Consider the following 12,851-nt stretch of genomic DNA (forward strand, 5'->3'; position numbering starts at 1 on the left):
GGATTGCAAATATATATTTGGACATTTCACTGCAATGGCTTTTTAAAACCTTATTTTTCATTGACCAGCCTACATGAATGCAATTTCCCAACTAGCTATTAATTTATTTGCCAACTATTAACTGTACTATAGATTAACATTTAAATTGTAAATAATCTTACTTTTATTCTAAACTATACTGAAGTCTAAAGTAAAGATGTAACAACCCAACAACTTTCAACTCTCGTATTTGAATACCTACCACATCAAATCACATAGGACAATAATAAATCATGTCATCTTATGACACAGTTTCACCAAAACAAAAACAATGGAAGGATACATAAATTCAGAAAACAAATGTGACTTAATATAAAAGTTATGATTGAATTTCTTTATCATAATCTTATTTAAAAAGTTAATGTTTTATATGGCTCCAAATAAGCAAGACCTGTAAGGTACCCAACTATTGGGTCAACATAAGATGATTGTAATTTTTACTGCCCAAATTCCCACACTGACTGCCTTCAAATCTTTTGTTCTCCATAATTCTTGGAATGTCACAGATAACAGGCACCTAGTCATCAATAATCTTAGTTAGCTTTAATCTTTTCAGGAGTAGCTTTACCAGTTTTCTTCTCATATTTCTGTTCTAAGGCCTGCAGAAAAACCAATAAAAAGGGGAAAAAATTAGTCTTTGTACTAACAATCTTTTGAGAAATGGTCTTTTTTCAAAAATTTCACCTAAACTCATGTAACGGTAAACCATGCATGGCTTAGCTTAAGACTGACAGAGAAAGTACATTGCTTTGAAAATGGAAAGTAGTTTTGTTCAACAAATAATTGAAATCATGAAATGAAAGAAAATTGAATTTTTCAAGACTGTCTTACATTTGTAAGGTCATTAATAAACATGAAAGGAAGGGTTTCACACTGAATTCTTTGAGGTACAAAAGTTCATCTTTTACATATACCTGCAAGTCTGGCCAGATAGTTTCAAGAATTTCTGGTCGCATCCTCTCAAAAAAGAGAACTCCCTGCAAAAATAAATCTGTCAATAGACAAAATCTATGATTTCTGGCTAATATCTATGGCTATGGTTATGACTGACTGCAGCAGCTATCATCAATTTCAAACTACTGACCAAAATTATGAACATATAAACAATAAATTCATGTGGACTCTAAGTTGAAGTCATTTAGAGTAATCAAAATTCAACAAGCACGTAAATTTAAAGTTATTGCTGAAAATAGGCAGAACAAGAGTGAACTCTTTGAAAAACAAGCCACAGAAGTCTCCATATGAAAAAAAAAACAACAAAAATGCAGAGTTAAAATAGTTGAAAGTCTATTTATCTCTAATTCTTTCAAATTTCTTGAATGAGTTGTTCCTAAAGGAAGTGTAATAGAGGAAGAAACCTGCCTATTCCCAACCCCCAACTCCCAATCCATGACCACAACCACTGTTTCCACATCTCCAATGTCCAGCTTCTACAGCTACGACTTACAAATAGTTCTGATTGAGAATTTCACACCATGTGGCCTACTTCATCTAACATAAATAACAGAGCCCAACATCAATTTTTAATCATCTAGCTTTTTCTCCTCTTGACAACATTAAGCAATTGCTCAAATGATTCCAGACTATCCAGACAAGCAATGCTATTGCAGGTCCCGATTATAAGAGCTCTATACAAGAAGATCAGCAAGAAAAGCTCTCTGCTGAACCCATTGCTAATTTTTAACCCAAGATCGTTTATCAAGACTTCATAGAGTCCATGAGGCCTATGGTGGAGAAAGCACTGCTTCTGGCATATCATTGAAGAAGTCAATTTCTTAAATCTGCTTGAAGCCATTAACCAATTTCCAGCAGTGACTGTAATTTCGAATACAACGAAATCTAATGCATTCTCTCTCGTAGCTATTGTGAGGAACTTGCAGCACAAATGAAATCCCAGGAATTCAATGCTTTCTTTTCAATCTTTAATTTGATATCCCCTTCTAAAGATTGCAGAAGCAAACTTATCAGAATTGTCTTCGTCATTGGAAAACAAATTTATTCTGCAATTGAATTTTAATTAAAATAAAATCTGAGGAAAATTGAAAAGACTGATTGTTGACCCAATTTCTTGTTGAATAACATGGATCGTTTTTTCTGCAAATGTATTAACAATGCCATTGTATTGATTGTATTTCAAATGCAGTTTTGGATCTCATAAAAATATGAGAGACACGTCTCTATGGTGTAATCATCATTTAATAATTTTTAACATAAATAATAATATGTATAACAATATATATTATATATATTATTTAACATCGCTAAGTATATATAGTAAATGATGATTTACCAATAACGATAATGTATCTCAGATCAAACCAATCCGACTGAAGCTACAACCTTAACATTTCTCATCCCTATATTAATTTTTCCAGAGAAAAATAACAAGTTAGCTCTTCCGGGCAGTAAGTCCAAATTGAGAGAAGGTGACTTCATAGATCAGGATAAAGTCCATAGCCTGAATGATTTCCTGGTCTACTCTATTTTAATACATTGGAATGTCACCAACAGGGGGGAATCTTAGAAAAAGTGAAAGATAATTAAAAAACTTGAATGTCACTGAATTGTTCCTCTTCACCAAGCAACCAGCTGCAGATAATTCAGAAGCCTATGATCAGATCATACTTTGCAACAGACTTTTTATCTCAGGAGTAATTGCAAACAGGATAATATTGTTGTTAGAGTCACCTTTCCAGTTTAGCCAGTATTTGATAAAGAGCATCAAAACGATATAGCATCAATTTGGAGCAGAAAGAGTTCAGTCCCTATAAAGTGAATCATGCCTTCGGGTTAAAGTCAAACAGGACAAGTCAAATATATTTGAGATATGTAACTGGGACCTGATTTTGCACTAAAAGGGCCGTGGTTTCAGCAAGCATAGGGCCAGTTCAATTAGAACTTGAGTACAATAAATTCCTTCTTATAGCATCAATTTATGATGTTGATAGATATATATTTTGCTTAAGTTTGAAATTGTGACAAGAAGTTCCATCGTCCTCTTATTATGAGCAAAGCATTGAACCAAATCTTGGATGATGCAAAAGATAGTGATATTCTTGATTTACAGTTAACTTCATCTGAAACACTGAATACAAATTTAGTTTTTTAAAGACAGCCTTCTCTTATCTGCATGAATCACCAGAGGAAAATAAACATTGCAAGCTATGCTCAAGTTATATCAACAAGCATTGTGTTGAGTAATAATTATAAATCTTGTCTTTTTCTTCAACACTAAACAACACCCAAAAATGGCCAATCTCAAGGTATTGAAATTTAGACACACACCTCCCAACCACCTGCCCATGGTTCATTTCTGAGGCCTACCTTTCTCTATAGGATGTCCTCACCATGAATCATTAAATCCCAAGTTCAGCTGTATACTAACACATCTTTAGCAGGAACAATTCATTTTTTTTCAGTGAGTGATTTAATTTTTGCTGTGAAAACCACAGAGATCAATTGTCTTCAATAAAGATTTATGTGGTGAAATGTTACAGACAACTATATATTCCTTCTAGTTTCATGGTCCAAAACAACTCAAACAAGAGTTTTGGGGGATTGCACATTCATAATATTACATTTGGAACCAGATTTCCACATGGGCAAATTATATGAGCTGAATATAAAAATTTATAGGAGCAAGGCACCTTCTTTGACAGCACATTTCCCATTATCAACTTCCTTCAACCCAACAATCTGCAAAGTTATCTTATTTCGAAGGAAAAATCCATTGAGTACACTATTGTCCTAGGATGACTCCCTAAGATCTAACATGGTTGTTTAAGAATTTGAGCTTAATTGGTTTAAGTATTGACTTTTCATTGTGGAGACCCAAATCCAAAATCCCATAGGGGCATTTTTAATGTCCCCAAATTAGGAGAACCCAGTCTTTTTTCTCTAGATTATAATTTCTATAGAAAAATGAGGAGGGTTTCAGGGATACCTTATTGTTTTAATTGAGATCTTGCAAGCAGGTTAGCAGATATTCTATTATAATCTACAATTAGATATTCTTGAGATAGAAATAAACACATCAAGTTAATAGATTGCTTGAATCAGATTTAGAGTATCTCAACCATAGGAGTATTAAGATAGGGTAATTCGATGACTCCCTACCCTAGGTCCAAGAGAGGATATATCATCACTCTTGGCCTCATGTGGCCCATGCCACACATATGAGGGGCATACCTATTGTGGTGTCTTATCATTGTTGTCCTCAACCTTGTGACTTGTTGGGTGGATATTTTGCAACTGACAATTTTGGGTAAAAATCCATTTGCAAAATAAGATGACTAGCCACAGCGTGTGAGATAGGGTCTCTCCTACCTTGAAGGTAAGGCTCCCCTTTCTCACCGTTCCTTGGATCAACTCAAGGTAAGCAAGAAGTCGAGAGATCTTATAAATAGGGTGTTACAAATATTCTTTCTTCTAAACTTTCAGGAAAGAATCTACTTACTCGTGGAGCGAGTAATGGGCAGGGTTAATTTCTAACTACACTTCTATCAAGAGTTGGAAACAGTGATACTAATAAACCTTCACTAACTCAAAGGCTAGCTAAAACTGTACCGGTTTGGCTCTAAGTCTAGTTGTACTTCTATATGGAAAAGCTTTACAATCAGGGCACAAAGACTCCTAAAAGTAAAAATAACTTAACTATTTTGCGAATTAAGAAATAAGTAAAAGCTACAGACAAAACTTCTAGCTATCAATTGCTCCTAGTCAAAGCTCTGGCTCCATTTACTTCTTAACTCTTTTATATTCAATTTGCAAGATACAATTACCAAGAACACAAGATAACATGAATCAAAGATAACTTAGATGAATTATAGACAAAGCTTATAACTCACACAAGTAACAATCTCGCTTAATCAAAGTTGAGTCTCAAATGCTCCTTTGCATTCACTTTCTCTGAAAATAGTGCTACAAAAAGAAAGTTCTGCTAGCACAATTTCTCTAGAGCTTTCTTGCGTAAAGATAATGATGATTTTACAATGAGGAGGCACTCTTTTATATAGGCACAGGAGTTGAGAAAAAGGTGAAGGAAAAAGTGGGAGCAACTCAACCAACTTTGACCTAGTCTAACTGAAAGAGAAAAAATAGAGTCACATGCAACTGGCATTACACCTTCTTATGTACATGCAACTCGCATTATATGTAATTACACATCTTCATGTCATACATCATTTTCAATTACAAACATGAAAGAAGAAGAAAGAAGACAGAAGAGAAGGAAACAATCCTAGGGATTGTTCTAAAAGGCCTTGTACTTGACGATGCACTCCGGATGATCACAAGATCAGGAGTTCTTGTACTTTGTATTGCTGCATTCACCTTGATAACCATGGTGTTGCCTGTTTTAATAACCTTTGACTTTGATGAATTGTCTGTTGTCATGTGGAAACTTGATGTGATCCATCTTTTCTCACTCAAGTTGTCGTGAATCCTCCTTTGTAGATTAGCACAAACTAGAGTCTTTGACACTTTGAAAAGCTTCTCGATGGTGTCCGAATCTAAACTTGGAACAACTTTCCATCAACACTTTTAACTCTTTTTTTATTTAAAAGTAAAGTGTTTGGCGCATGGGAATGCATGCAAATGGAGATCGTTGATTTTCAAATATGACTTAGAGTCTTCAAAACATTATTGCATGAAAAATGATTACATGTAAGTGCAACATGTAACAAGGGATGAAGGATGAGATACACTGTAAAGGCGAATGAAAGAATGAGCTTTTACATGTAAGTGCGAATCAAAGATAAGGTGCAAAGCATGGAAAGATTCGAAAACATGTATTTTCTCATGAAGACGTGAATGCATATGGAGAGATGGAAATGGAAAATGGAGTTTGAGGGAAAATGAACTTTATAGTCATCTTTGGTGAAAAGGCGAAGTCAAAGTACATGAAAGATGAAAATGACATCTTTTTGACTTTTCAAAAAGTGACTTTTAGTCAAAATCAGACCTTTTGGATGCAATTACACGTAAGGCATTTCGTGTAATGGTGTCTTGCGAATGAATGCGAAAGTGAGATGAGCAAAATGGAAAGGTAAAATGAGATTACATGCATGAAATGATGAATGAGATGGAAAACATGTAATTGCATTTGTTGAATGAGAGGTGAGGTGTTGTGACACGAAAACAAAATGTGGAACGTGATGATGCTTTCGCATGAAGTAAAGCAACGACAAGTTCTTGGGAAAGAGCTTGTGACTTCTCCAAAGTGGTGAAAACTGGCAAGCAAACACAAAACACAAAAACACAAAAAAAATGTACCTTTGGAAAGTGACTCAAACATGCCAAGATGCAAAACACTTCAACACTCAAATTCGAAATTGGAATTTGGGAAAGAACCAAAAACATGAAAATGAACAAAATCTTCATTTTTAAAAGAAAAACGCACTTTCCATGGCATAGACTTCAACAAGTGGCAATCATCAAGCAATTATGTGCATAAAATCATCAAGATAAGCACAAATTATATAGCAAGAAAGAAAGAGTCCACTTATATGAAGATTAAGTGCCAAAAATGAAGGAGAAAGATGCTCCAATGTTGAAAAATTCTCTAAAAACGTTTGAATCTTTCAACCTTTTACAAATTTGAATGGGAAAGGGCAGCAAACAAGGAATAGTTGTTAAAAGATGCCAAAATGTTCCTTAAGATTGCTCCAAGATCCAACGTTTTTGGGATGCATGTGCTTGGAAAGTTTTTGGTGAAAAACATTTTTCACCAAGATACAAGACCAAATCAATTTGGTGTTTAAACACCAAAATATGCATCAACATACAATGTAACCCCCAAAAAAAGCCAAATTAATTTGTATTGGAGCAAAAATATTGATAAAAAATGGAGTTATTTGCTTATTTCTTCAAAAACATGACCTAGATTTGAGCTTCAAATAATGTTTTTGGGCATGTTAGATCCATTTTTGATGCGAGGAAAATCATTGCCAAGTAAAAATGCCTCCAATAGAGAAAATCCAATGCAAATCCATCAAAAAAATCTCTCTTTATGATCAAAATCGGGTTCTTGGAGGGCAAAGGCATACATTTCTTTAAAATCGAACTTTTTGAAGGGCAATGCATATATTAAAACATGTTTCAAGTTAAAATTGAACCTTTTTGGGTCAATAGCATGTTTTAAAATTTGCAAACAAGGCAAATCAGACCCTTTTGGGTCAATGACATGTTTAAAATGTGCAAGCAATCAAAATCAGACCTTTTGGAAGGGAATGCACATTTAAGTTACATCACACATTTTGGATGCAGAGGTATAAAAACTTACCTTTTGATGCAGTGACATCAAAAAGGTCCACTTATGATAACCTTTTGATGTAATGACATCAAAAAGGTCCACCAAGTTGAACTTTATATGCACTGACATGTAAAATGTCCACTTTTGATGGATTTTACATGTAATTGCATATAAATTGTCCACTTTTGATAACTTAAAGTCATTTAATCCACTTTATTTCATAAAAATGTTACTAAATGGGTCATAAACAATATATATATATATATAAAAAGTACAACATATAAACATCATTTAAAATGTAACATTTAAATCAGCACTTGATTTAAAAATCAAAAATTAAACTGAAACTATATAGTTATAATGTCACTTCAAGTGAAAAATCAAAAAGTAACTCAACTTAAAGTTATAACATAAAGTGTACTATAGTCACTTTAAGTGAAAAATTTGAAGTTAAAGTAACTTAAAACATAACAAAAAGTGAATTTAAGTTATTTTTATCAAAAAGTGAAAGTCAAATTTAAAATATAACATCATATTTTTTATTTGTGGTGTTGCACCAAAAAGATCCACTTTCGAGGCACTAAAACGAGCATATCTCTTGACTGACAACTCCAATTGAGCTCTAGGTTAGACCGAATCAAAGGGAAAATCGAAAGGCATGACATGAGAAAAACCAAAGCACTTAAAACCAACAAACGCAAACTCAAAAGTAAAGAAAAGGACAATGAAGGCTTCAAAAATCAAGCAAAGGCTCGACAGAAAGCAAAACGAAAAAAAATTGACAAAGGCTTTCAGTAAAATGATTTTATATATGTATTGAAATGGATCAATCGATCAACATTAAGAAATTGAATATCAAATTCAAGCTTAGAGAAACGCAAAACTAGCTTGGAAAAGTTTCAAGTTGTTACCAACATTTTGTGGTGACAAAATGCAGGACAACACAAATTCTATCCTACTCACGATTCAAAATTATTAATGTATTTTGATAAGAGCATGGGAGCCACTCACAATAGGATGCCCAAAATCCCCATCCTTCCTAAGCCAAAAGGCAACCCCCTTTGTCCCCCTTTGGCCTCGTGGGACTCCACAATCATATACCATGAGGTGGCATGCTTAGAAGGTGACCCCAACACTGTTCCCCTACTTGTAATTCCCTCCATGTTCCATTATAACATGTAGAATCAAATATTCAATGTTTCAGAGAGAAACACTAAATGCTCAATCCTCTCTTAAATAAGGTCAATTCTCACGATAAGCTTGCCAAGTATGATCATGAGATGACTTCAAGTTTCCCTTCAATTGTGGATACATAGTGAAATGATGTGATTTTTTAGTAATCACTAAGGGAACTTATGCCACTCATTCAACGGATATCAACTATTTGCACTTCACAATGTGCAATGAAAATATATTTTGATTTTCTAACTTTCTCTTCAACTTAAGCTTAAAGTCAACATCTATTTTTAACTATGAATGCAAGGAATCATGGATTACTTGAACTCTTTTAGATGCAATCTCACTAGTGACTCCGTCCATCTAATAAAAGCTTCCAAGGAAGACTCAAATGGTTTTTACATCAATACCTCCTCTTCAATTCCATCAAATGGATGCAAACTAAAGATTGAATATCAACTAAAGTACTTTCAATCATTGTCTTATCACACAAGGCACACTTACAATCAACAAGGGGCTAGTGGCTCGGATTTGTCGAGTCAATCAAGTAAACATCCATAACTACTTTTGTCCAACTAACTATTTTCATATGAAAATAAATCTACTCCAACTGACATATTGAGGAAACCATGCAACACTTCAAAACAACATTAAGTAATTCACGATGAAAGACCAATAATGAATTATTAATAACTCCTAGTCCCCCACTTCTAGGAAGCGATGGGCGAGAGAGCAAAAGGCTATTTGAACGACATAAGCGTGGGATTAGGAGTGGCTAGGACTTCCAACGTGGGTGAATCCATTGATGGAAGCATTCTGAGGATGCGGATCCAAATGGTTGGTGGGTTCTACAGATTTGGTTGGCTTCTTGCAAATCTACATGGAGGGCAGAAGGTTTTGGTTTTCAATGGGTGGAACGTGTAGAGAAGAGGGATGCTGATTGTAGGATGGGGATATGCCTTCCTACGACTTCCTCTTTACTTTGAGCATTTGTTTGATCAAGCGGCAATGTTCAAATGGGTATTGTGTTCCCAACGATAGGGAATCCAGAGATGGTTGAAGGGTTGAGTTTGATCCAAATGTTTTCTTCTATGGATCATTGATGGTCATTGGGCCAGTGGTCTTTGCGAGATCTCACTCTAGTGTTTTGGTCTTCCCCTTTCAGCATTGGCAGGTTTCATATGAGGAGACCCCCTTTGGTTTGCCTACCCTAGGCTGGATTTCATTCTAAATCTTCAGATGAAGAGTAGTGGTATGGCTTGTGGATTTAGGAGGCTCTACCCTTTGTGCTCTAGCGTTCCTTTTCGTAAAAGATTTAGGTATGGAGTTTCTTCCCCCTATGGACGCCTGTGTCTTATTGGTTTCTTCTTTAGAGGGTCTCTATACTTTCTTCTTTTTCTTACCCCAGTTGCTTCTATTGGGGTAAAGTTCCTCCTTAGGCCTTGTTGGCTCCTTCAGGAGGATTTTAAGGCTTAGGGTTGCTTTTTGATCCTTCTCTTCAGTGCTTAGTTCTTATAGAAGTGAAGATGTCATCTATGGATGGGGTGATATTATGTGTTGGAGTGGTTATTTGTGCAATGCCTGGACCTTTTCTTTGTTGGACTGGTGGGAAGATTCAAAAGTGGTCTTATTTGTGGATTCCCCTCCTCTTCACCTTCCTTTTGAGGTTGACTGCTATGAGGAGGACTTGGAATGTCCAAGTTCTTGTGGATTGGCTCTATGTGTGTTCTACTTTTGGAAAAGTTAGAGGGAAGAAGAGTTTCTTGCCTTCCTCATTCATTGTTGAGATTGATGCAAGCCCCTGCACCATCTCTTTGGTTGATCTACAGCTCTCTTGGGCTGAGTTTGATGGGACTGAAAGGGTTGCTGCTAACCCCATGTTTTTGGGAGGTAAGGTCTCAATATGCTTGGGTAGTTTGGTGGATTTCTATTCTAGTTTATGTGGTCTGGAAGAATGGTTAAGTTATGAGAAGATGCCCAAACTTCTAATGAAGAAGATAGATGGCCTAATTGATAAACACTTCCTTCCTATTGTGATCTTTCCTCCCCCTACTTCTATTGAGCTGAATCTTTTCGCTATTGAGGTGGGTAGGGAGTATGCAATGGAGAGGGAGATCTTTGGGAATGTTGACCCAAATGGATGATCTTGTTGGCTTCAAAGCTGTGCTTATGATGGAGGACAAGCTACCTGATGCCCGAGTTTGGTTTTTGATCCTTTTGTGGATGTATGTTTCCTATTTCTTTTCTGCTGGTGACTGGGTGTTTGCTGTTAGTTTTAAAGGGCTCACCTGGGAGGGCTTGCCTTGGTCAAGCCCTAGATTGAGGAATAAACCTTGAAACTGAAATGTAGATGTATGTAAAGGAAACAAGATTAATGTAAATATTCACCTTGCTTATAAAAACACTTGTCAATAAGGATTTGTTATGTATGTTGTAGATCTTGAATTCCATATGAAGGGTGTAGGATATCTCCACAATTACAATGGGTCTACCATAACCACATCATGGAGCCACGGATGTAAATGAGCATCAATGAAGAGGCTAATGAATGCCTCAATTTAGATCTCCTCCCTTGATGGCCAACAATATGCTAGATCTTAGAAGGGAAATACCCACAAAGAATCTTCGAATGCTTAAAGAAAACCTGCTTGCTTGTTTGAGTACTTGAACTCCTTGCCTTACTTTCTTGATGACGATGAGATGTATCTTGTCAAGATGAGATATGAAAATGAAGTCCCCAAGCCTCCTTCTATACTAATTTTCTGGTGACCATTAAGGCCAACTTGGGAGGTGGAGAGTTAAATAATTAAAGCAAAGAGTTAACCTGAGGCCGATTGAGAAGCGAAGAGTTAACTAATTAAACCTTTGAGGCTTTTCGGGCTCCGAGGCCCGCAAACCCTTGGATCAAGGTCCACCTAGTCGACCTTGATCTGGCCAAGGTCGACTTGGGTCAACCTAGATTAGTCTAGGTCAACCTAGGTTGACTTGGTCCCAAAGAAGGGGGCAAGAGAGCCACAAAAAACTCAGGCGGATGCTAGAAGAAATAGGAGAGAGAGTGGAAGGAAATAGGGAAAAGGGAGCACCGAGAACATGTGCATCTATAGTCTAGGAAGTCATTATGGCAAGGGGGCTAAAAAGCCTTAAAAGGCAAGTGTGCCCATTTAAAGACAGTACACCTAGCCACCATAGGAAATTTAATTTACACAATTTGAGGAGTCAATCCAGGCCATTGTGAACTACTATCCAACAATCAAAACTTGATGTATCTCTATCTTTGCAACCTGCCAGGTCGTGCATTTTTTTGTTAAACCTAAACCCCAGAAATCAAAGATAATAAATAGCAATAAGAACAATAGTCAAAATTGAAACAATAAACACTAGAAATATCCTAGGAAAACCCTTCTAGATGAAAAAAAAAGTTTTAAGGAAAGAACACAAATCAATAAAGAGCAGCAACCAATTTGATTAAAGATCAATAGACGCACACACATGATCATATCAAACAAAGGAAAGACAATTGAATATGTATCTGATCGAAGAAATGATACTTCCTTGACATAAAATCACCAGAATCACCCAGACTTCACTATGGTTATGTGTACGCTGGAAATGCTTGATTTTTACGAAATCTTTGTGATGTAAACTAAGCTTCATCTAGAGGACGAAGTGAATTGTCTACTCCTCTGTCCGCCCTTAAGCATTGACATTTTTAAGCTTCTTTTCACCACAAATTGTAATTGAATCCCCGAATCCCATACTCCCCGAACAACTTAACTAGAGGTTCTTTCATGGTCTACAACATTGACAACAAGCTTATTGCCAAGATCACAAACCTCACTGGGTGTATGCAATGGCCCTCATGAATCAAAACAAAGTAGTCATCCATGTATGCCCTTACACGCCAGAGTTTCATGCACACCCTTAATTGTAATTATCAAAATCTGGCTCTGATACCATGTTAAAACTAGAGCCCAAAAATCAAAGATGATAAACAACAATAAAAAAAGAGCCAGAATTGAAATTGTTGGGTGGATAATTTGCAACCAACAATTTTGGGTAAAAATCTAGTCACAAAATAGAATGAATAGCCATAGCATGTAAGACAGTCTCTCCTACCTTAAAGGGAAGGCTCCCTCTTCTCACCATTCCTTGGATCAACTCAAGGTAAGCAAGAAGTTGAGAGATTTTATAAAATGGGTGTTACCAATATCCTTTCTTCTTATCTTTCAAGAAAGAATCCACTTACTCATGGAGCAAGTAATGGGCAGGGTGAATCTCTAACTACACTTCTATCAAGAGTTGGAAACAATGATACCGATAAACCTTTACTAACTCAAAAGCTAGCTAAAAATGTACTGGGTTGGCTCTAAGTCTGGTCATACTT

The 12,851-nt window shown here is 35.9% G+C and overlaps 1 protein-coding gene across 1 annotated transcript in view; it reads right to left on the bottom strand.

Moving 5' to 3' along the window:
* Positions 1-327: 327 nt before the first annotated feature.
* The window catches only part of PDF1B (peptide deformylase 1B), a 187,862-nt gene continuing 175,338 nt past the window's right edge, over positions 328-12,851 (bottom strand). Inside the window, exons 5-6 of the mRNA XM_089825795.1 lie at positions 954-1,016; positions 328-638 (exon numbers count right to left, since the gene is read on the bottom strand). Of these exons, the coding sequence (XP_089681921.1) occupies positions 573-638; positions 954-1,016 (129 nt within the window). The 3' untranslated portion in view covers positions 328-572. The remainder of the gene's footprint in view (positions 639-953; positions 1,017-12,851) is intronic.

Source organism: Cupressus sempervirens, chromosome 4 (assembly GCF_028749045.1).
Source record: "Cupressus sempervirens isolate cs-2001-9-10 chromosome 4, ASM2874904v1, whole genome shotgun sequence".
NCBI lineage: Eukaryota > Viridiplantae > Streptophyta > Pinopsida > Cupressales > Cupressaceae > Cupressus > Cupressus sempervirens.